We start from the raw sequence: 24978 nt of genomic DNA on the forward strand, positions 1-24978 counted from the left end.
ACACCTAGTCGCTTTAGAGAGAGAGAGAGAGAGGGAGAGAGAGAGAGAGGGAACTTATATTGCCATCAAACACTATCTCCAGCCTTGACGCCTTCAGCATTTGTGAGCGGCAATGGAGTCCTTGAGGTCTTTCGTCGCTTTGCCCAATACGTCCTCTCACCGCCTTCGTGCTTCTTTCTCCGGTCAAAAACGCCCTCTGCGCATACGCGCAAGCACAGGGACCGAACAAAGTGTCAAACGAGCCATTAATTTGTCCACTTAGGCTCTCAGTCATCTGAACAAGATGAGTACAGATCTCAATCAAGACCTTTGGCTCAAAGTAGGAGTTCGACAAGGAGGTTGCTCTGGTATGTCATACACTATGGATTTTGAACAGCGGTCAAACATACGATCAGATGACTCTGTCATTGACTCTGAAGGGTTTACCATGGTTTGCGATCCGAAGAGCTTGCTTTATCTGTATGGGATGCAACTAGATTACAGTGACTCCCTTATAATTGGTGGTGGCTTCTCTTTCAGTAACCCGAATGCGACGTCAACATGTGGCTGTGGAAAGTCGTTTGTTGCATGAAGTTTATTTGAGAACTTTCTAAGTAGCCATCTTTGTGTATTTTAAGTTCTTCTATGTTTTAGCAATTGTACACTTCCGACCCATTAACCATCATTAAACCTTCTTTGTATAAAAGAGCTTCAGAAACAAGGTTTCCAGCTGGGGTTCTGTAATGCAAATTTAATTGTAGACCTGCTCTAGGCCCTTTGGGGCAATCTGTATTGGTGAAAAAAGGGAAGCCTTATATGATTCTTGATGAAGACTTTCCTCTTCAAAAAAGAGAGAGAGAGAGAGAGAGAGAGAGAGAGGGCTTTGGCTCATTTATTTTCAAGGCTCAATTTTTCGGTGCCTGATGAGAGAGAGAGAGAGAGAGAGAGAGAGGGTTTCCATTGAAACATAGCTGTTGTTTATCATCCTGCCTGCCCCCAACTCTTGCTCACACACACACACACACAGCTAATTTCAGGGAGAGCTCAAAACGGGAAGATGTTGGATGGCTTGGCATTAACTGGGGGAGGAGTCCAAGGGAGGGTTCCCGACAACCATCCCTGGTCACGTGTGGTACGTTGGTTGATCCGGCCAAGCTAGTCTCAGCGAATAGGCAACATAGAGCTGTGATCGAGAGAGAGGGGGAGAGATGCTGTCTACGTGTACTTGCGCCATTGACTCAGAGTGTGATTCTTGCGTTTTGTTCAAGGTGCGTTGCAGGATTAGGCCCTAAGACGACATTTGTTAGCGTCACCTGTACTTTAGGGTTTTCTGTGCCTGGTGTATGGATGATTGCACTTCTCCCGCGAGCTTAAGCTGAAAGGGGGACGGACGAAATGATTCCTGATGTTTGGATGAGTAGTTAGAAGGTAGGCAAGATAGTGTCGATGAGGACTACCCGTACATGAGAGATTCACTCAAGTAGGGACCTCGAATGGTGTTGATCTTAATATATTTCTTCAGTTTTCCCTCTTCCTTTTGTAGGTTTATGAGCATGGGCTGCTCACAGGACTGATGTGGTGTGCAAGAGATAATTACGTCAATTGCATCTCTTTTTGAAATTGTTGGAGCCAATCATGCGGAGACATTTGGTGCGGAAAAATGGTATCGACCATACAATAAGTGAAAAAGACATTTCGTGCGATTGGAAATTGCAGCAGCTGGTCCCAACTTCAACGAAGAGGATTTAAATACATCGCAATTATCTTCTTGATGATGTGGACCGTTTGCTCTCTGAATCTATTGGCTGTAGATAAATAGGGGATGAAAGTTTCGCGTGATTTTCAGAGCGTTTTGACTCAATTATGAGCGTTTCTGTAAATTGCTTGCGCTGATCTAGCACGATTGTCGCTTTGAACAAGTGTGTTCAAAAATTGGCAATTGTAGTTGTTGGCGTGTCTTGGCACTGCCTTGGTCGACATGTATGCCGAATGTGGTGCACTTCATAAAGCACAAAAAGTGTTGGAGGAGCTTCTTGACCGGGATATCGTTATCTCTTGGAATGCACTGATTGCGGGATATGCCCAACATGGGGAGGCCCAAGAAGCTCTGAGCTGTTTTTGGCAGACGCCAAGCGAGGGTGTCTCTTGAGATGCAAAGAGAGAGAGAGAGAGAGAGAGAGAGAGAGAGAGAGAGAGAGAGAGTTTTCCATTGCGTGAGAGAGGACACCACCACAACATCCCTCTGATTTCACCCACCTCGCTCCTCGAGATCTGCAGCCACAATTAGTGATCTCTCTCTATGAGTATCTCCTACTCTCTGGTCTCCTCGATAGGCTCTCCCTATGTTTGCGCAGCTTCACAAAAAATAGTCCAAGGCATCTCTGATCTTGGTATCTCATAACTTTGGCCAGTGATCCAAAACCCTCTTTGAATAGGCAGTGGAAGCAAGGGGAAGAGGGGCCATGCTGCCGCCGAAGGCGGCGCCGTTTTACTAGTCTACTAAAAACAAGCAACAAATAAAAACAGGGACATCTTTCGAGCACAATGGCTCTAGTACCACCTTGGAAAATTCTCTTGGGTGCGTCTTTCACGCAACAATCATGGCCACTCAAGCCTCATCTGGAGGGAAGTTGACTTTTACCGGGGTTGTGGCAACACCCCCAAAGATGGACAACACCACCCGCCTTCAAAATGAAGTTAAAAGACTTGCAAGGAGAACGATGAGCTAAAATAAAGATTGGTGGTCATTGAGGCTAGGCTCACCCGCAGTGGACAACTCCAAGACGGAAGAGATGGAACACATGAAAGTCAAGATCAACAAAACAAAAGCAGAGGTGGAGATCTCTCACACAAAGATAGTCAAGAATCAAGTGCAAGAGGTCATCCTCCACAAGGTTGACAACCATGTGGCTTCCATGCTACTTGAACAACAATGACAAGATGGTATAGCTCTCAATGTTTTCATTGGTGGGGCTCCCAAGCAACTAGCAAGGTGAAGGGATCTTAACCACAAGGCCTTTTCCCGTATCCAATCAACAACCCACATGATATAGTGGGATCCAACCACAATCAACTCCATTGCCCATGAACATCATACTAACCATGCAATCATCACTTTCAAGTCCAAGGCAGACCAAAGCAAACTTCTTGAGGAATCGAGGCTTCTTAAAGACACCAAAATCTGGTTTGGAGAAGACCTCACTCCCACCCAACTCAAGCAGAAGAAGGCAGGACTACAAAAGATGCGATAGGTGCGCACTGCAGGAAAATGGGCAGTTTACCTAGGAGCCAAAGCCATTATCCAGGAGTTTCGAACTCCCAAACTGGCTCCATCCCCATCTACCCCTCCTTAGGCTTTTTTCATTTTATCTTCTCTTTTTGTTCACCCCTCGCGGAACCCTGAGTCCTCCATAATTGAGATGTATATTGACAATGTATTGTTTTTGTGTCTGGTCCCATAGGTCATATCTGACCTCCATTGGATGATAATTCAATCTCTCTCTCTCTCTCTCTCTCTCTCTCTCTCTCTCTCTCTCTCTCTCTTTGTGTGTGTGTGTCTTTCTCTTTATGATTGTAGGTGAAGATTTGTTATAGCAGTGGCTTTTAGATTTGAATTTTGAATGTCAAATTTGAAAGGCTTATCCAAGTGCACCTCTCTCTCTCTCTCTCTCTCTCTCTCTCTCTCTCTCTCCCCTCTGTGTGAGAGATATCTTCTTCCAATCTATCTGGGTAATTGCCCTCAGCTCCTCTTAATCAATCCCTAATCACTCCCTAATCTCTTCTAATCTCCCTTGCCTCTTCTTAATCTCTCTATGTAATCTCCCTTGCCTCTTCTTAATCACTCCCTCCCTTCCTCTTAATCTCTCCTAAACCTGTACTAATAAACTTTTCATTCTACTAACCATTGAAGAACAATTTAGGAATTTTGGGAAAAATACACAATTATGGGACAATTTTTGTTCACTTGTGCTATTTTCATGTAGGAGACAAGGTGAGTGCATGCGTTTGAGAAAGAAAGATTAGCCAAATTATTTGAAAATGCTACCTTCGTATGTTCTAACTAATGTCATGTCAATAATCTTGAAGGTACTCTATAGAAAGATAAATGGAAACACCCATCACATATGGATTTAGGAAACTCTAAGTTAATCTTGGAAAATAAAAAAAAAGAGAATATAATGTACAAGAGTGTGAAAACAAGATCAACATTTGAATGGGTTTGCATGAAAACCAAGCATATAAAGGAAGAATGAAAATTGGAAATCAATAGCCTCCGTGAGTTGGTTTCTATCCTCTCTCCTTCATGAGGAAAAGTCTAGATGCATGTTTTATGTTGGATGTGTGCACATAAAAAAAGAAAAAAAGGTAAGTACTAGTTTATAGCAATGATAAGAATTTTATTTTTTTTTGTTGCAGAACACACATGGTGAATGAATTATATTAACACGACCAAAAAATTACACATTCTAGTCATAGCCTCTCCCAGTAATCATCATTGATACACCGACTGAGGGGGGAGCCACCCCGGGACACTAAAAAGGACATGAAAGAGCATTTTGGACTAACTTATGGACCAAACCTCGCATATTACTTGAACGATATGGTGTCAATCGCCTTGCTCCATTCTTTTGAGTTCATCTGTTTCCCAATGGCAACCATCGCTGCCCTAATAAGAAACAATCTTCATCATACATGCAGCCAATGTTGTACTAATAGAACAGAAGCTTAGGGGTAAAAATTTCATGCAAAGTGAAGACTTAGGATAGGAGCTTGATATAGAGACCCTTATGCTTTACTCTATTGTATTTGCCAATCAAACTTGTTAGAAGCTTTAGCACGAGCTACACATTTTAAGTGCGACATGGAAAATAACTTGTATTTCAAGGACTCTTTTGCTTAGCATATGCAAAATAGAAATTGAAAGGTTAACACTATTTCACAAATTGTAAGAAAGAATCCACCTTATGACATGAGAAAATGTATAAAACCACTTGGGGAAGTGTTAGCCCAAGTCTCCATCTTGAGTTTGATCCATTGCACAAGGTCGATCATGGACCAAAAACTGACGGTAGGTTTAAAATCGTCAGGCTTGAATTTTGAAAATGACAGCGGATTTGAAACGTCGGCTCATCCCCTCGACCTCATCAAGTTGCACATGCAGTACGCTACCTGCAACCTGCTCTGTGGCTGTTGCTACTCACGTCGTCCATGGCTAATGGCACCGAGATCACTGAGAGAGTGAAGGTGATCTTTTCTAGCATATCTGCTATGGTACTACAATAGTGCATGTATTTGACGACGCAAATGGGGCTGTACGAGGTGCTGAAGGCACAAACACGAAAAGTGACCTGGAGGTGAAGTAGGAGCAGCTGTTCATCCTCTCGATAATGCAACCATCGCCCTGCACAAACACAGAAGGTGACCATCTGCTATTGTGCTGCTTCAAGAACAAGGTGGATTATAGTAGAATTCTTGGCGTGGGGCTATTCTACAACACGGTGCTAGTGCTGGATCCGCACATGCCCTCGTTCTGGGTGAAGCTACCAGTGGTGAGGGCCACCATGCTGGCGCATTCAAAGGAGGAGTGGATATGGTGGGTGGATGCAGACTCCATCCAAAGAAAACCATTGAAGAAGGACTATCTTTGTAGATCACGGTTGTGTTGCAGTAGTATTCAATTTGTTAATAGGAAATAGGGGAGCAACAGAGGCCAAAAGTGTAAGGTGATGGATCCCTGGGCCATCGTGTAATGTATCAGTGCTTGGAGGATATCTCTATCGGGAGTACTCATTCCAACCCTCATGCTTGAGCATAATCAGGATTTCTTTCATGCAGTGACCTATATGTTAAGGCTGGTTCATCATAGCCTGTGAACATAAATGTCAACCTACCTTTCTATTAATTCTAAGCATTCTACCTTTCTTAGGCCTGGTTCAAATGAGGCGGCGGCACACCTCTCGACTACATCCTGCCTCTGCTTGTGTGATTTAGATGAGGCGCCAGCAAAGAGAAGAAGCTGTGACGTGCAGAAATTGCGAAAGTCTTGTCAAAGGATCTTCATTCTCCCCCAGGTTTCACCTTGAAAAGGAGCCGGCAGGTCTTCTCTTTTGAAGGGGTCGTCGCCCATTCTACAGGTGGGTCTGGACTCTAGAGGACTTGCAAACTTCCTCGTCAAATGCTTGAAGGATAGCTGTGTCGTACACCCCTTTTATAAACTTTATCACCACCGGGTCGTCTGAGCCCAGCCTTACTATGTCAACCTCTTGGTTTCTTATCTCATGTGGGCTTGAACTCCATCTAGGCTTGAATTCCATTGATTTTGAACTTGAACTTCATCTAGGCTCAAAATTGAAGTGTAAGCCTCCACTCTAGATGGGCACCCACCTTGAGGATCGGTCAATCATCCACCCCATCTAAGAAGCTTGAGACTCAAACATAAGCTTGAGCTTCATGCTGTACACTCTATTCTAGGGAAAATGCCATGAGGTTTGAGCCTCCACTCCATATGGGTGCCCACCTTGAGGCTCAAACTTAAGTCCGAGCCTCCACCCTATCTAAGCAGCTTGAGACTCAAGCTTGAGCATCATGGTTTCCACTCTACTCAAGGGAGAATGCCGTGAGATTTGAGCCCCCGCTCCATATGGGTGTCCACCTTGAGGCTCGAACTTAAGCTCATGCCTCCACCCCATCTAAGCAGCTTGAGACTCTAACATAAGCTTGAGCTTCTTGGTGTCCACTCTATTCAAGGGACAATGCCATGCGATTTGAGCCCCCGCTCTAGACGGGTGTCCACTAGAACGGGGTGTTCACCTTATGGCTTGAACTTAATTTCAAGCCTCCACCCCATCTAAACAGGTTGAGACTCAAACATAAGCTTGATCTTTGTGGTTTCCACTCTATTCAGGGGAAAATGCCCTTGAGGTTTGAGCCTTCACTCCATATACGTGCCCACCTTGAGGCTTGAACTTAAGTTCGTGCCTCCACCCCATCTAAGCAATTCAAAACTCAAACATAAGCTTGATCTTTGTGGTTTCCACTCTATTCAGGGGAAAATGCCCTTGAGGTTTGAGCCTTCACTCCATATACGTGCCCACCTTGAGGCTTGAACTTAAGTTCGTGCCTCCACCCCATCTAAGCAATTCAAAACTCAAACATAATCTTGAGCTTTGCGTGTCCACTCTACTTTAGGGAGAATGAACATGCACTACAATTTTGAAACACAGAACACACTAGAGATGGCATCTACTAAGTCTAAATTTCTTTACATCCATTTCAATTGACACAGAATTATGTATTGAATTTTTCTCATTTGACAAATTGCTAAAATTCTATTAGTCAAGCACCAAATCTTTGCCAAATCAGATCGTCGATCAAAGTCTTGGATGCCAAGATACAGCTGGTCAAAGTTTTGCCGGGGGACAGGTTTGAGCCGACGGGTTGGTCACTGCGGTCGGTGTGGATTTTGAGGATTTTGGCGGTTTCTCTGGTTTTAAATGCAAAGTATACAACATATGAAGGATAGAGAAAGTGACGGTGAGGCAATCGGGCAGCGATTTGAGGCCCCGCTCCAGATGGATGCCCACTTTGAGGCTCGAACTTAAGTTTGAGACTCCACCCCATCTTGAGACTCAAACATATGCTTTAGCTTCATGGTGTCCACCCTATTCAAGGAAAAATTCCATGAAGTTTGATCTTCCACTCTAGATCAGTTCCCACCTTAAGGCTCGAACTTAAGTTTGAGCCTCAACCCCATCTAAGCTGCTTGAGACTCAAATGAGCTTAAGCCTCGTGGTGTCCACCACTTAAAGGAAAAAAGCCATGAGGCTTGAGTTTAAGTTTGAGCCTCCACCCAATCTAAGTTTCTTGAGACTCAAATGTAAGCTTGAACCCTATGGTGTCCACTAATTCAAGGTAAAATTCAATGAGGCTTGAGCTAGAGTTCGAGCTTCCACCACACCTTGAGGCTCAAACCTAAGTTTGAGACTTCACCCCATATTGGCACCTTGACGCTCGAACTTAAGTTCAAGACTTTATTCCATCTAGGCACCTTGAGAATTGAAGTAAAGTTAATTTAGCCTCATGGTTTCCACATGTTTCAAGAAAACCACCATGAGTCTCACATTGTTTGAGCCTCCACCCCATATAGGCACTTTGAGGTTTGTTACATGGAGGTGGGTGATCATGAGATGCAAAGTTAAATTTTAGGCCCTACTTCATTTAAGTGAGAATATCATGAGGTCTAAATGTATGTATGAGCCTTTGCCCATTTACAAGTTCTCATCTACGAGTTTTGTTACTAGAAGTAGGTAAGCTTCTTTGATAACATTTGTGTAATAGTATCTGCATTTCCAATCTGCTTAAGGACCAGTACAATCTTAGCAATAAAATTTTATCGTCAACCTCAATTTTTGAGTTAGAGACCTAATTTTTTGTAGCTTCTATAATAAAGTTAGTAAGGTTTTTCTTTCAATTTTGATACCTAGGTAGTAATAATGAGTTAACACTAATGCATGCTTAAGCACAGTTTCTCGTGTTTGATAAATGGACTTATAGAAGAGGTTGAAACTTGTATTTTACTTGAAATATTTATTCTAGACATCGACCATTGTATTGTGTTTTCTACCTTTGCGTTAAGATACAAGCTCTTGTTTCCTAGTTCAACATCAATGGGACTAAAATATTACTGGCTAGTTGAGCTTAGAATGACTTGATAAATGTTCCTGTGAGTCTAGGTTTGCATGGTGATGGCCTGCAAATACGCATTTCCTGTAAATGGGTCCAAAAGACCTAGAAGATAGGTTTCCTCAAGAACGATCTCTTATTGGGTGGTATGATATTCAAGAGCCAAGTGCTTCCTTTTCTATTTCAAACATATTTGAAAGACCAAGAATTGTCAAGCCTTTGAGAATGATTTGAAAACTGCTAGATTCATTGAGATTGTACATAATAGTAGGAAAATGTTTGTCGCCTTTGGAAAGAGGATCAGCTCTGGTGAATGGATAAGGATAATTTCTACCATTTTATCTGGTCAGCACAACCATGGTCACCCAAGTTTTTCCCTAGGATCCTTATTAGTGATGCAGGATGGCTCCCTTGATAGTTGATGTTTCTTGATTGTTGCTAAGAGATGTCATGGCTCGACACGAGCATGACGATCATCTCTAATTTCTTGTGTATGGTAATATAAATTAATCACCATCGTGAGTTTTACAAGAAAAAAATATTCAAGGAGTCTTGTCCCTTATGGTTTTGATAGATTGATTCTCCCCACTAATCAAGCAATGGGTCAAGCATTGGCCCAAGTCAAGAAAGGAGTCAATTATGAAGAACAACTCGTGCCCTCAGTGACCGCACGAGATGAAGGTATTTTTTTGGAACGTTGTCGTGCAGCTCCACTACCATAAAGAGAACAAGAGCAGAGAAATGTAAGCTAAGCTTCCTTGAAGCCTACTTGATTAATGGTCAGTGATGAGGGCTTGTTAACAGGCCAAGTTTAATTATTAATGTATGCCAGATGTCGCTGAAAAGGGCCAACAGATGCCTTAATGATGCCAAAAATGACTATTCTTGATGTGAGCATAGATAGAATATCATGATCTAAAACTGCAGTGCTTGAAGTGCTCTACCGGCCTGTCTTTACGGCTCGTCGATTGGAGCTACGGTGAAGTTATGGCAGTTTAAAGTTTGAGTTAATGCAGATCCGTACCGGATTGGGCAACTACAACTGAGCTGAAAGAATTGAAATGAATGCGCATGCCTGAAGAGATCACTTTGTGGAGCGCGTCGGTCTTTTCAGATCAGCAATCGGAGTTACGGTTGCCAAGATATGGGCAGTTACAGATTCACCGGGGGCCGGTTCCGTGCCAGTAGTGCGGTCTGCTCGGTCGGATTGCCATCTGAGAATTTTGGCTACCTCAGTAGGGTTCGTATGCGTTCTATGCAGTTTGAGAAGTCTAAAGGGATTTACGGCTTGGCAGGCAGAGTCTGGTATCAGTTGTCGGCGCTGTTGAGCTCGGTAATTTTTGGCATTATTCGAGATGCTGATATGGGCAGTAAAATTCACGATGATATTGTCAGTTTAGGGCTCTCATCCTCGTCCGGCGTGTATGCCTAATATGGTGCCGTTATGAAAGCACAAAAGGTTCTTGATGAGCTCTTTGTCCAAAACGTCCTCTCATGGAGCGAATTGATTGCGAGATTTACCCAAGGTGACAGAATTCCTTATGACATTGTTGGACGGTGCTTGGCAATGCTTTGATAAGATATGGATGTTAAATGAGGTGCCCTTTGAGAATTTCCCGGAGATGTTATGCTTGGCATTGCTTTAGTCGGCATGTATGCCAGTGCCGCCTAATGTGGTTATTCAATAAAGGAGTGCTGAAGAAAGATTTAGTGCTTGATAATGCTTTGCCGATATGTATACGAAGTGTGGCCACCCAAGGGCTTTTTTAAAGCAAAGGTCCGCCGCCCAAAGGCTTTTTTAAAGGCCGCCCATTAAAAGGGGGCAATCCTTAATTTTAAGGAGGTGTGAACAAAGAGGGAAAAGGAAGGCATGGCGAAGAGATGATGAGCAGAGGCGCAAGCAAAGAGGGCAGGACTCGCAACAGGCTGTAGAGCGATCGGATGAGCATGCCGAAGAAGCAAAAAATAAAGAGCAAGGAAGGGCGATCCTATTTGGTCCGAGCGGTGCGCATTTTGGTGCAGTTCTGCCCGCCACTAGCACGTCATAGATCCGGTTCACGCCACGTCAATGACGCCGACGCTAGTGCTTAGGGAAAAAGAGAGCTATTATTAGGGACATTTTTTGCATGCGAGTGTTGGTGAGATCAACGAAGGAAGAAGAGGAGAAAACGAGGAGAGGTCATTGCATGCAAGAAGAAGGAGGCGAAGACCTCGAGGGCACAAAGCCAAGGAGGCGGAGGGTCGAGGGCATAAAGCCAAGGAGAAGGGAAGATCGAGGGGAGAAAGGACTCTCTCCCACTCTCTCTCGTTCTTGTGTCGAAGAAACGAAGCAAAAGCACTCTCTCTCTCTCTCGGGCATAAGCAACAAGGGCACTTGAATCAACGAGGGCAAGATAAAGGAGATAATAAGGGAAGAAAAAACGTGAAGGCTATTAACAAGGAGAACCAAGGTGAGGAGAGCCAAGGCGAGGTTTCAGTCTCTCGATCTCCAAATTACCAAGGGCATATACAGCCTGACGACAATCAAAGTAAGTTGATTAGAGGAGACAATGAAATTTGTGAGAAAAAATTAAGCCAATGCAAAGCACGCAGAGCAGGAAGCTATAGGACAGTTGGCAATTATTGAAGCACGATGATCGACATAGTGAACTGAAATGATGTTTGCAGAATCCACTAGGTATTTGAAGCAGATAAAGCGATAGGAAGAAATTTCCATAACCGTCATCAGCTAGAGATTGAATTAACATTCTTTTAAGTCCGATGTCGTTAATGGCCCAGCTATTCCTGTAAACGAGAGCTTAAACTCCTAGTTAGCAGCTGATCCAAGTGATGGCACTGTTAACAGCCCGCCTTGGCTAAGGATAAATTGTACTCAAAGTAATATTTGATTAATTGATGATTGAGGTGATTGGCAGAGCTTTCATTGTCTCTTGTTCTCTCTCTTTCACACCTCCCATAGCCAGAGGCCCGGCGCCTGCTGCCCGGATCACGTAGCGAACATATATCCCGTGACATCTTTGGTGAACCCGACGCGAAACGAGCTAGGGTGGGAGATGTAGATGGAGATTCCAGCGGAGATGAAGAAATTATTTGAAGAATTTATAACACATGTTTCTAATGGAAAATCAGGAGTTCCAGATTTTTCCAAGATGATGCAAGTGATGCAAGGATCTTTGCATGAAGTAGAAGCCGTGAAGACAAAGAAGCAGATAGAAGAAGCTTTAAATGCAGCATTGGATGCAGTGTGCGATGAACGACGAATGTTTGATGGTGAATATGATCCAAAAGGCTACCTAGAGTGTTACGAGCAAGAAATGAAGCGTGAAAGAGTGCCAGAAGTTCAGATGATTGCAGAGTTTGAACAGCTTGTGTGTGACGATATTAAGGAGCAAGTTCAAGTTATTGCAAGAACATATGCAGATAATTGGGATGCAGACCTAGAGCTTCAAAAAATTGAAAGCAGACAAGATGAGGAGCCATTTTTCTTAATGCAAAAAGCATATCATACAGGTGATCAATATTCTATCCGAGCTAAGTTAGAATCTATTATTGATGCATGTCCTATGGAAGACGAGACATTATTGCATGCAGATGATGATTTCATAGTAGATACTTTTTATGCTCGATTGGGATTGTCTTCTTTATTCCAAAGCAGATATGACTCTATGGATGCTAAGCATGCAATCATATCCTCTCAAAGTGACATAAATGAGGAAGCAGGTTTCTGAGAGCCAGTACATGGTTTGCATACAAGCATAGTTGCTAGCAATGATCAAGCAACATGTTTGTCAAATTCAATATGTGATGTGGATGCCCATTTGGAGTGCTCTTTGGGTGTAGAACATGGAGAGAATGCTTATGCAGCATTACATGCAAAAGCAATTGTTTTGGATGATTCTATACAAGAGGGTTTCATGCCTATGGCTGCATTTCAGGACATTGGTGATGATGTAGATGTATTTGATGCTCAACCATATGTATTTGATGTGAACCAAGACAAAGATTATGATTATGGAGATGCATATTCAAAGGGGGTGATGGATGATGATCAGTCTATGACTGCTACATGTTACAGTGTTTGCTATGATGATGCTATGGAAAAAGAAATTGATGCTCTTTGTAATGCATGCTGAGACTTGTGCTATTGAAGTGGAAAGATACTTGAATGGGAGTGTGAAGCTGCCAGAACAATTTGTGCCTATGTATGAAACAAGCGATGAGGTTTCTTGTGATAATACTCAGAAACTAGGTGGTTCCTCCAAGGAGGAAGATATGGAGCTTATGGATCTGCTTGATGACCCGCTAGAGGAATTTCGAGTTCCTTGTGACAAGAGTAGTGAAGAACATCCTACAACATATGATAAAGAGCTTATGTTTCTTTTGGATGAGTCTCTAGAGGAGTTTGTGCCTACTAGAGAAGGCAGCCATGCAGCGTTTGTGGTATCAAATGAAGTGATAGCATTCAATGACTCACAAATGCAGATTGATATTTTGGAAACCATAGTGATTGAGTTCATTTTTCCTCTAGCGTCTGCTATGCTGGGAATTTGGGACTTTTTGTTCCTATGCTATGAGAAAGTTTGTGGAAATGCAATATACTTGAAATATGACCATCCACTAGCTTTTGACCTAGGAGGTGACAGATATATGCATGGTCCTGGGAAATTGACTTATATGACCTATGATCCTGGAGGATGGTACAAAATTTTTAAAGGAATGCTCACAGTGGGACAGATGATTAGTTTCCCATTTGATCCCGGGAGCTACTAAAGTGGAAAGTTCCAGATTTGAAGAGTACCAGTTCTCTGTTGCAGCAGGTTGCATGGTACAAGGTTTTGTTTCTTAGATTACTTTAAGTCAGAAGAGTTTTCGGTTATGCATTCAATAAGATTACATGGCTGGCTCCCAGCTGACTTCTTTGGACAATTGATGAAGTAATTTCTCATTTTTTTTGAGTTGGTTCTCCTAACAGAACTTGAGGTAAAGGACTTGACGACCATTCCGTGTGCAGACAGAGTAAGGCATACTTGAGCTTGACAGGGTTCCTTAAGAGAGAGCTTAATGGTCAAGCCGTGTACATCATTAACTGGAGCACTTGAGTCTAGTGGGGTTCACTAAACAGGTTATCCATAATTGAATGCTTTGAAGATATGGCAGATACAGTTCATAGATTTTTGATGGACAACTACCTAATGACTAAGCTAGAACATTGATGTTAGTCTATAAGCCTTATTTCATTTTTCATGAATACGTTTTACCAGTTAAGTGAGTCTGATGATGGAAAAAACTTAAGGTACCTTTAACAGATACAGATTGAAGTGCAGTTGGCACAGACCGGAGGCTGTGCAGGTTCAGAGGGGGTGGATGTCGTGCAGCTCCGCTGCCATGAAGAGAAAAAGAGCAGAGAAATGCAAGCTAAGCTTCTTTGAAGCCTACTTGATTAATGGTCAGTGATGAGGGCTTGTTAACAGGCCAAGTTTAATTATTAATGTATGCCAGATGTCGCTTAAAAGGGCCAACAGATGCCTTAATGATGCCAAAAATGATTATTCTTGATGTGAGCATAGATAGAATATTATGATCTAAAACTGCAATGCTTGAAGTGCTCTACCGGCCTGTCTTTACGGCTCGTCGATTGGAGCTACGGTGAAGTTATGGCAGTTTAAAGTTTGAGTTAATGCAGATCCGTACCGGATTGGGCAACTACAACTGAGCTGAAAGAATTGAAATGAATGCGCATGCCTGAAGAGATCACTTTGTGGAGCGCGTCGGTCTTTTCAGATCAGCAATCGGAGTTACGGTTGCCAAGATATGGGCAGTTACAGATTCACCGGGGGCCGGTTCCGTGCCAGTAGTGCGGTCTGCTCGGTCGGATTGCCATCTGAGAATTTTGGCTACCTCAGTAGGGTTCGTATGCGTTCTATGCAGTTTGAGAAGTCTAAAGGGATTTACGGCTTGGCAAGGCAGAGTCGGTATCAGTTGTCGGCGCTGTTGAGCTCGGTAATTTTTGGCATAATCGAGATGCTGATATGGGCAGTAAAAATTCACGATGATATTGTCAGTTTAGGGCTCTCATCCTCGTCCGGCGTGTATGCCTAATATGGTGCCGTTATGAAAGCACAAAAGGTTCTTGATGAGCTCTTTGTCCAAAACGCTCTCATGAGCGAATTGATTGCGAGATTACCCAAGTGACAGAATTCCTTATGACTTGTTGACGGTGCTTGGCAATGCTTTGATAAGATATGATGTTAAATGAGGTGCCCTTTGAGAATTTCCCGGAGATGTTATGCTTGGCATTGCTTTAGTCGGCATGTATGCCAGTGCCGCCTAATGTGGTCATCCAATGAAGGAGTGTTGAAGAAAGATTTAGTGCTTGATAATGCTTTGCAGATATGTATACGAAGTGTGGCCACCCAAGGGCTATGGCTGCCTAAAAGCAACCAAAGGGCTGCCGCCCGCCCAAAAGCAAAGGTCGGCCGCCCAAAGGCTTTTTTAAACGCTGCCCATTAAAAGGGGCCCATCCTTAATTTTAAGGAGGTGTGAACAAAGAGGGAAAAGGAAGGCATGGCGAAGAGATGATGAGCAGAGGCGCAAGCAAAGAGGGCAGGACTCGCAATAGGCTGTAGAGCGATCGGATGAGCATGCTGAAGAAGCAACGAGCAAGGTAGGGCAATCCTATTTAGTCCGATCGGAGCGCATTTTGGTGCAATTTTTCCCGCCACTGCCACGTCATAGATCCGGTTCACGCCATGTCAGTGACGCCGTCGCTACTGCTTAGGGAAACAGAGAGCTATTATTAGGGACATTTTTTGCATGCGAGTGTTGGCGAGATCAACGAAGGAATAAGAGGAGAGGTCATTGCATGCGAGAAGAAGGAGGCGAAGACCTCGAGGACACAAAGCCAAGGAGGCGAAATCTCGAGGGCACAAAGCCAAGGAGAAGGGAAGCTCGAGGGGAGAAAGGACTCTCTCGCACTCTCTCTCGTTCTTGTGTCGAAGAAACGAAGCAAAAGCACTCTCTCCCTCTCTCGGGCATAAGCAACAAGGGCACTTGAATAACCGAGGGCAAGATAAAGGAGATAATAAGGGAAGAAAATACGTGAAGGCTATTAACAAGGAGAACCAAGGTGAGGAGAGCCAAGGCGAGGTTTCTCTCTCTTGATCTCCAATCAAAGCAAGAAGAAGAAGGTCGAACTGGAAAAGAGAAATTACCAATGGTATATAGATTCTGACGACAATCAAAGTGAGTTGATTAGAGGAGATGACGAAATTTGTGAGCAAAAATAAAGCCAATGCAAAGCACACAGAGCACGAAGCTACAAGACAGTTGGCAATAGGTGAAGCACGATGATCGACATAGTGAACTTAAATGATGTTTACAGAATCCACGAGGTACTTGAAGTACATAAAGTGATAGGAATAAATTTTCATAACCGTCATCAGATAGAGATTGAATTAAAATTCTTTTAAGTCCGGTGTCGTTAACGGCCCAGCTAATCTTGTAAACGGGAACTTAAACTCCTAGTTAGCAGCTGATCCAAGTGACGACGTTGTTAACAGCCTGTCTTGGCTAAGGATAAATTGTACTCAAAGTAATATTCGATTAATTGATGATTGCGGTGATTGGCAGAGCTTTCATTGTCTCTTGTTCTCTCTCTTTCACACCTCCCATAGCGGGAGGCCCAGCGCCTTCCCTGCTCACGTAGCAAACACATATCCCCCGGACAACGTTCTATGGGGAGCCTTTCCAAATGGGGTGAAGTCTTGTAATAGGGATATTGGTTTGGATAGATGCTCACAATGAAGAATGGCTAGTGATGATCTCCTGCATATTTTCATGGACTACTGGACAATTTATGGCTTAGCGGGAAAGGCATGCAAATGGGTACAAAGGACTTGGAAAGAAGGATTCTTTAATTAACACTAGAATGGTAACAGGACACTTTTATGTCCTTGGACACTTTTGTGTCCTGTTAAGTGACCATTTTACTTGAATTATTTGAAGAGTATGAAAATTAATTTCTAGGTGCTATATATCCACAAAGTTGCCTTATGAGCTGAAAAAAACTTAGCACTTTTTTTTGAGTATCGATCTCACCATTAACCGTATAGTTGCACAACATTTTTGAACCTAAATTGTGTGAAAAAACAGGTCCTGTTTTTGGCTTTCTTTCAATTTTCGAAAACTATACCACTCTAAACTTCATGTTTGTGAGGTTTTGGTGGCTACAGGTTAGGCCTTCATAGTTCTCAACATGTTTGATGCTTGTAGGGAGAGCTAAGTGTTAAAATTGAAAGTTATGACCAATTTACAAGAATTGCATAATCCTGTTTTTTGGCCAAAATTAGCACTTTAATGATTTTTTTGTGGCTTTCTTGATATCCAAACTTAATTTTTATTGTGTAAGTGTAATTTATAACATAAAGCTAATCTTCCTTGAGTTTTGGGGGACCTAATATGCTATATAGCATAGTATATGATGATGGTTGAGTTTTTTGATTGCTGAAGAATACGATACATTTTAGAGTAGCAAGTATAACTTTCTCAATATTACTAGTTTCTTAGGCCAATTGTGTGTATTTTGTAGGTAGTGACATATCTAATCACAGACTACAAACTTGGCTAGATATTGAGTATTTTCTATGGGTTTCTAGAGGTCATAATGCTAAACCCAGTTTTTTCATGTTTGCTGTATTTAGCACTTTATCATTGCCCCCAAGGTTCCAATTGTAAGAGATCCATTATCCTTTTGACATGCTCCACGGCTCCTTTTGAATCCAGAGGCCCAAAGGGAACTAAGAAAACATGCATATAGTATCTGTATTGAGCGTGACTATAGAAACTTTGATGACGGTCCATAAAACGACAAAAATGCAACTTTTTTGTACCTACTTTTTTTGCCCAAAAAAAAATTAGTGAGGTAAAAGCAACCATATGTTTTGGTCACCAACCCATTGAAGTTAACGGGGCATTTTATCTCATGTCCTACAAAAATCTCCACTCTTATTTATATGCAATCAACCGTAAGAAATTGCTGTTTTGGGCAAAATGCACTGGTCCATCAACTTTGAAGGCTTGTAGTGACCAAGGTATGAGAAAAATTACAAGTTTCTCATTTTTTCCATATGTAGTAGTTATTGAACTATAAGCTCATGAAAGGATTTTTCAAAATGAGTGGATCTACTATGGTTTTGGAATCTTTTTCCAAAACCCTGAAAGGACACTTTTATGTCCTGTTAGGTTACCATTCTAGTGTTAAGAATGATCTCTTTGTGGAAGGAAAGTTGTTTAAGTTCCAATCACTCCTCATCGTAGCACAAATTGTTAGGTTTTGTTTCTTCAAACAAGTCTAGAACTATTGGGTCTTCAAAATGCCATGGAAATAGCTAGGTTCATAGAGATGATACAAGAAAGCTGGGGGATGATTATTTCCATTGGAAAATGGATGAACACAGATGAGTGGGTAGGGCAAGTGGTATAGCAATGGCTATCGGGTGACATACTTGGGTGAAGGTGTGGACTCTATCTTGGTAGTGGGATGGTGCCCGTGTCAGCGGATGTAACTATGGTCTAGAGAAGATGCCATGGCTCAACACGAGCATGGCAAGAAATTGTATTTTTTTGTTTTGTTAAGATTAGCCACTCATCACTATGAGTTTTACAAAAAATAAAACTATGTAACATGATCTTGATGATTTATGGCCCCTAATAACATAGATCGACAAGGTTTAAAGTCAAGCATAATGTTGCAAGTTCTTGGTTTCAATCAGTAAGCAAGACCCAACATGGGTTATTATAGTTGTGGCCATGATGGACAATGTCAATTTGTGCTTGCTAGGTGGGTAGTGGAAAGCACATGAGATATACGACAAGTTTCTTGCCCCTTGGTGATCCAACGTGAAACTTGGGGGCACAATGGGTGGGCTAGTTTGAAAATACAACAGAGTAATATAGGCCTTGGAATGGGGGGAGATAACAAGGTACTTCAATAACTCTATATCTCATTGGTCCATGTGGCTTTCTAAGGTAGGAAGCGTCCTTTTGAATCCATTGTGGGGAGGGAGGTAGCCAGAAATATCAATAATAAATGAATCCATTGGTTGGGCCATTTTGGTAGGACATCAGTGGGAACTCAAAAGAAACATACCAACTAGCCTTCGAGTTTCACTTTAATGGGATTAAAAGACCTAGTGGGCTAGTAGAGCTTTGGAATGGCTAGATAGATATTGGTTGCCTTAGTGCGATTCCAGGTTTGAGTGGAAGGCAAGGTGGTGGCCCATTAACATGCATTTCCTTAAACCGCAAGCTAAGGATGTGTAGAACTTCCTTATGGTCTTGAAGGATTGGTTCCCCCCTGAGCAAACAATGGGGCAAGCAATAGCTGGAAACGAGGTGGGGGGAAATCACAAAGAACATTTAGAGTGCACGGTGGCCACTTAAGATGGCCTTTCTTTGGAAGGTTTTATGGGGAGCCCTACCTACCGGAGTGAAGGCCCGTTCCGGAGGGATTGGGTCATATAGATGCCCGCAATGTAGAAAGGCTAGTGAGGACCTCCCTCACTTGTTAATCAAGGATTTTGCAACAATTTGTGGCCTTACAGGGAAGATTCACAAATGGAAGGAATCCCAAATCTCGAGTCATATTTTCCGAGAAATCCCTAAACCGAGCAAGACTGGCCATGGCACACTATACAAAGCAAAAACCAAACAGATTTTTTAGGTAACTTCAAGCACAAAAAAAATAATTTAAAACAAGATTACACCTAATTTTAATGGTAAAACGATCACATATTTATGACAAAAAATACCCCTTGAACCCTATAGATGCCCGCAATGTAGAAAGGCTAGTGAGGACCTCCCTCACTTGTTAATCAAGGATTTTGCAACAATCTGTGGCCTTACAGGGAAGATTCACAAATGGGAGGAATCCCAAATCTCGGGCGAGATTTTCCGAGCAATCCCTAAACCGAGCAAGACTGGCCATGGCACACTATACAAAGCAAAAACCAAACAATATTTTTTAGGTAACTTCAAGCACAAAAAAAATTAATTTAAAACAAGATTACACCGAATTTTAATGGTAAAACGATCACATATTTATGGCAAAAAAAACCCCTTGAACAAGGGTTTGGTAGAATGTTTCCTTTGATGGGCTAGAGCAATTGGAACCCATACAATGGCATGTTGATATTCCTCTTCTTGGAACTAGTGGCCCTCACATATTGGAAGTTCATTTATACCACCATTGATCCTTGTTGGGAATAGTGTCACCATGATTCCAATGGATATAAATCTTCTATTCCTACCTCCCTACATGTAGGACCACGAGAGTTACACTAAAAGAGTAAGGCGAGGAAACAAACAACCTTGTGTACGTTCAGTCAACTGTGTCGGCTAGGAAAGGCAAATCTCAGGGTCCTTAATCATTGACAAACTTGGTTTTGAAGAAGTTGGGCAAGTACTCTCACAATAAATGAGGCAAGAAGGTCCTCAAGTTCAACCGTCGTCATTTTCAATAGTTATATAGTATAAACAAAACCTTTCAAAAAATCTCTTTGATAGAGACGCGGACTCTTTCACGTATGGGCAGGGACCAATGCTCGGAAAAAACTTTGTTCTGAAAACTTGGCAAACCTATCTAGGAGAATTTTAGTGGTACACTGACTAACTTAAAGGTTTTTTCACCAAATGATGCTAAATTTCTCTAAATTTTGTAGGTTTTCTCACTTTCAAATTTAAAATTTAGAGGTAAATCTCAAAATTTGCAGGTGTGATTACACCAAACGTAGGTTATTTTTTCAACCCTTCCCCATCTGTTTCTCTCCTCACTCTCTCTCAATCTCTTTTAAAAAAAAGTCTTTGAAAGAGCCCGCGCCGGTGTGGAATATTTTTCAGAGAGATTGAGAGAGATGGAGGAGAGAGACAGAGGAAGAGGAGGGGATCGTATATGGGTGAGAAAAGTTAGAAGGGAAGCGGCTAAGGAGGCGGAGATGGTGCATGTAGTAGGATCAACATATCTGTACTGATGTGCATCACACGACCTTGTACTCTGTCACAAGGAGAGCTTCTGCATGTTGATGCAGCCCGACCTAATCTCTTGTTGTACCATCGTTTTTGGTGTTGCGGCTTGTCGTGTGAAGAATCGTGTTGGTTGTTGGACTAACCAAGGCAGGTAAGGGAGAGAGCTCCCCCAGACTTATCATTTAAATTTCCCTTCTTTAAAAAATTAGAGACTCTTACAAATCAGTACTACGGCCGATGTGCTTTCAAATCGTTTGTCCATTTACAATGTCTTCTACATTATTGCTATTGCAGGTTGCAAATTCACTTAATGTGATATTTGGAATTTGACTCCAAGAAGGTCCTTCATCACCTCGTATGTCACAAATGCCAAAGCAATAGAAGGAACAACATTGATAGAATTGGGAATTGGGCCTTTGTACAAGGCTCCAAAGCCTTCATTTTGAATAGTCGTCAAAAAAGCATCAGTCATCCCAGTGTACTGAACCGGTGCCTTCATCTGACCATCCACAATGATGACAGAGGAGGCATCCTTCCATCCCACCATCTGCATCCTCCTCCGTACAACATCAAACGGATATGCTACCATCTGGCCCACTGTACCTGGTGCTGCTCCACATCCCAAGTTTTGTAAGGACGCTCAAATCAGGATTCTCTTATGGCTTGCTTGCTATGTTCCTCTTCACCAGCCAGTCTTTGTGAGTGATTCATATACCGCAAAATGCAAACTCACGTACGGGATCACACCAATAACATGCAGCTGGCAACCAACCTTTGTAGACTCCTGATGGTCCTTCCTCTTTCATTATCATTGACGCTGCATGGAACATTTCTCGATAGCGCATTGGTGAAACCTTTGTCTACACTGTAAGCCTACCCCGAACCATGTCCATAGGATACATGGAAGATATTACAATAATTCCAGCACATGCAACAGAAAATATTGACCACAAGGCTCCAAGTCTTAGTAATGGTGTAACCTTAGCATCCTCTCACCCAGTCTCCCTCCTGTACAACCACAAAATTTCACTTGAAGCTTGTTCATAACTGTAAAACTTCACAGCAGAGTTAGGAATTATTCAAGCACAGTTTGTTCCATTCCCTTTGAAAAATCCAGCTAAGCCTTCATTGACCAAATGTACTTCAAGCCTTGCACCATGCCATTATATTTAGGCTTCAATGGATTTTGAACTTGAAGAAGAATCTTTGAACATTCAAGTGGAGCCACAGCACTACGTGAAACTCCACCAGCCAAATCTCCAGCAATGAGAGACTTGCAAACAGCTAGTGCTTTATCTCCTAGAGCCTTGACTTCAACAGTTGCAAGTTTTACTTCTTCAGCAAGAGTTACAAGTGTGGAGGCAGTCAATTCTTCCCCAAAATCATAAAGAGAAGATCTCTGGCAAAAGGCAACGCTCCCATGAGAGGAAATCTCCTCTTTCGCGCTGCTATGACACCATGCATGGTCCTTCTATATCATGGAATTTGTGGCCTCTCTCTGAGATACCATGGAGAACTAGGGCAAAGCAACAATCTAGAAAGCTAATGGTGGCAAGTTGAGTCACGAAAGGGAAGGAGAGGAAGAGCCACTTGGATGGGACGAGCGAGCTGAGAAAAAGGACAAAGGTGCCTTCAGCTAGAAGCCACTGACACACCTACAGTGCTGTAATGAGCGGCATGTAGGCAGCATGATGGATGGTGGTTGTTGGTGATTTAGGGCACAACAAATCTCTCTCCCTCTCTCTCTCTCTCTCTCTCTCTCTCTCTCTCTCTTACCCTTAAAATAAGCTTCTCATTAATCAGTTTCTCTCAAGGAAAGTCCACACAATACAAGTAGAGTCATAAGTATTCACATGACACATGGATCTTACAAAATTTGAAAATAGTAAAAGCCACACTTCCACTCACAAGACCGCATCAAATTTGTGCTAGTAAATCAGCTAACTTTGCATGTGACCTAAGACTAAAGTATGTATTCCATCACACTACGCAGTTTGTGTTGCTTGATATAGCCCAGCTTAATCACCCATCAATCATGAAGATGATTTCCCCTCCAATGAGCTAAATATGTTTGTCCTAGTGACAATAACAACAACTTTTCTTGAATGATTGACAAATATAGGCATTTGATGTATCTTGTACTTCAACATCAAGATTGAAGCATCTAAGACCGTCTTGTATGCTGCTGCAGGCAAGGTATGGGAGGGCTACTCATGACCTCTTGAACTTTTGAATTCAACCCAGCGTTCGCTTTGGATTTGTCTTTCTAATTAGATAAGACTTCAATACACTCTAAATTCTCATTTATCATCGACAATCTTGAGATATGAATAAAATGGTGATCAATCTCCTCCAGGCGTTGACTTGGTCGAGTTGTGTAAATAGTGGTAGGTGTTGACCTGGTTGCTCTGTGTAAATAGTGTTTGACATAACATCTACAAGAAATGTTGATGGCTCTACCTCTTCTTTGAAAAGAATAGACTCATAGTGCTTAGATAGATCGTCGAAAGTAAGAATGGAAACATTCTCAGACCACTTGCCAGATGGGAGGACGGTGAGGGATCCGGTGCTTTCATTGCCATCCCCGGTTGCTCTCCTTAGAATAAAGTTCCACGGGAAGCCACGAAGCATGCAGAAATGGCCACTGACAAGAAAGCGGGAAAACCCTACAAAGGTGTGCTGGGCGTGGAGAGAGAGGTCAGAGCTCCATTTCCTGCGGCAATGGTGATGGAACTTGGTTGCACGAAGCTGATGGATACTTCTCGCAGAACGGCCGCCATGCTGGGTTCTAACATGCAATAACTCTCTCTCACTCTTATAGTTAAAAAGAAACTCTCTGAAAGAGTGCGTGCCGGCGTGCGCTCTTTCAAAGAGTTTCTTTTTAACTATGAGAGAGAGAGAGAGAGAGAGAGAGAGAGAGGCGGCTGTGTCTCCTTGCTAAAGAGTGCTGGCGCTTCCAGACCATCTTTGCAGCAGAGCAAACGGAGCCTCCACCCTGCCTTTCTTGATACGCCACCATGGTTCTCTCAAATGACATTGACTTGCTGCATCCGCCCACAGAGGTGGAGAAGAAGAAGCACAAGCTCAAGCAACTAGTCCAATCTCCGAACTTATATTTCATGGATGTGAAGTGCCAGGGATGTTTTAGCATTACAACTGTGTTCAACCATTCCCGGACTGTGGTCTTGTGCGGTAACTGCTCAGCGGTATTGTGCCAGCCCCGACAGGAGGCCGTGCTCGACTTACTGAAGGCAGCTCCTTCAGAAAGAAGGGTGATTAAATGAGCATCTTACTTGTCCATTCCACATCTTCACCAGCCCCCCATGTACACCTAGTTCATCCTCCAAGTCGAGGAGTATCAAAGTTTCTTTTACGAAATCAGAGTTTATGCATATCCACATTTTCGAGTGTTAGCTTTCAATGACGGTCTCTATTGGCCTTGATTGAAAACTGTGAACAATGTGGGAATTTGAGCTTTTGAGGATTAAAAAACAAAGAAAAAAAGAGAGAGAGAGAGAGAGGGAGAGGATTACTGCTTTGGCATTAGCCTAAGCATCGGCTCCTCTTGAACAACAGAGATTGATGTTCAACGGAGATCAATTGGAACATGATCACGCAAGAATAGTTATGGTTTGGATATTTTTCGGCTTGTTTGCCATCGTGGCGAAGCCAGCCGAGCCGATTTCCAGTCAGTGCCAATCGGCTGCTAGCAATTGACCATAAAGTAATCGCGGCATGCACACACAAGCTCGAACTCAGGACACTGTACCGCTATGCTGCATACATGCGCATGTGAAGATCTTGCAGCTGGTGCATGACAGCGCAATGAGTTCTGCTGCCCCCTCAAAAAGTGACGTGACCGGCTGCGTCGGTTTCGCCCACCTACATGTCGGCTACCACGCCGATACTTATCTAGAGCCAGTTAGGAACTGGCATGTTACTGGAGTTGGATCACGAAAATTTTTACATTTAATTGATTGAATCTCCTGAGGTGCTGAAAGCCAAAGTGGCAGAGGTGATGGAGGTATTACAAATGGCCCAAGCTGGTACGGGGCCAAGTAATGCAATCGACTTGTCAAGCTTATCTTTGAATGAATCTCTTGTGAGCTAATAGAGCTTCAATATAGCGACTTTGGAGAAGTGAGTCTGGTTAAGTGGGTCACTTTTTTGTGTAGTCCGCTCATTTTGAGCGGTTTTAGTTTATCTGTTTGTGAGACTTATTTTAGTACTTGAGTTTTCTGTATGCGAGGAGAATGATACTTGAAGAGGAGAAATTTAGTGCTTTATTTTTCACGA

General features: G+C 42.7%; 1 protein-coding gene and 4 pseudogenes across 1 annotated transcript; 3 read left to right on the forward strand and 2 right to left on the reverse strand.

Moving 5' to 3' along the window:
* Positions 1-266: 266 nt before the first annotated feature.
* LOC147439553 (iron-sulfur assembly protein IscA, chloroplastic-like) lies at positions 267-733 on the forward strand. Its single transcript, XM_086484334.1, has one exon. The coding sequence runs from the start codon at positions 284-286 to the stop codon at positions 569-571; it is 288 nt and encodes a 95-aa protein (XP_086340460.1). The 5' UTR covers positions 267-283; the 3' UTR covers positions 572-733.
* A 10987-nt stretch (positions 734-11720) lies between these two features.
* LOC147439554 (uncharacterized) lies at positions 11721-14760 on the forward strand (annotated as a pseudogene).
* A 6229-nt stretch (positions 14761-20989) lies between these two features.
* On the reverse strand, positions 20990-22192 carry LOC147439555 (mitochondrial adenine nucleotide transporter ADNT1-like; annotated as a pseudogene).
* A 523-nt stretch (positions 22193-22715) lies between these two features.
* Positions 22716-23477, reverse strand: LOC147439556 (uncharacterized; annotated as a pseudogene).
* A 131-nt stretch (positions 23478-23608) lies between these two features.
* On the forward strand, positions 23609-24074 carry LOC147439557 (small ribosomal subunit protein eS27y pseudogene; annotated as a pseudogene).
* The last annotated feature ends 904 nt before the right edge of the window (positions 24075-24978 follow it).

Source organism: Adiantum capillus-veneris, chromosome 16 (genome assembly GCF_014529385.1).
Source record: "Adiantum capillus-veneris isolate H3 chromosome 16, ASM1452938v2, whole genome shotgun sequence".
Lineage (NCBI taxonomy): Eukaryota > Viridiplantae > Streptophyta > Polypodiopsida > Polypodiales > Pteridaceae > Adiantum > Adiantum capillus-veneris.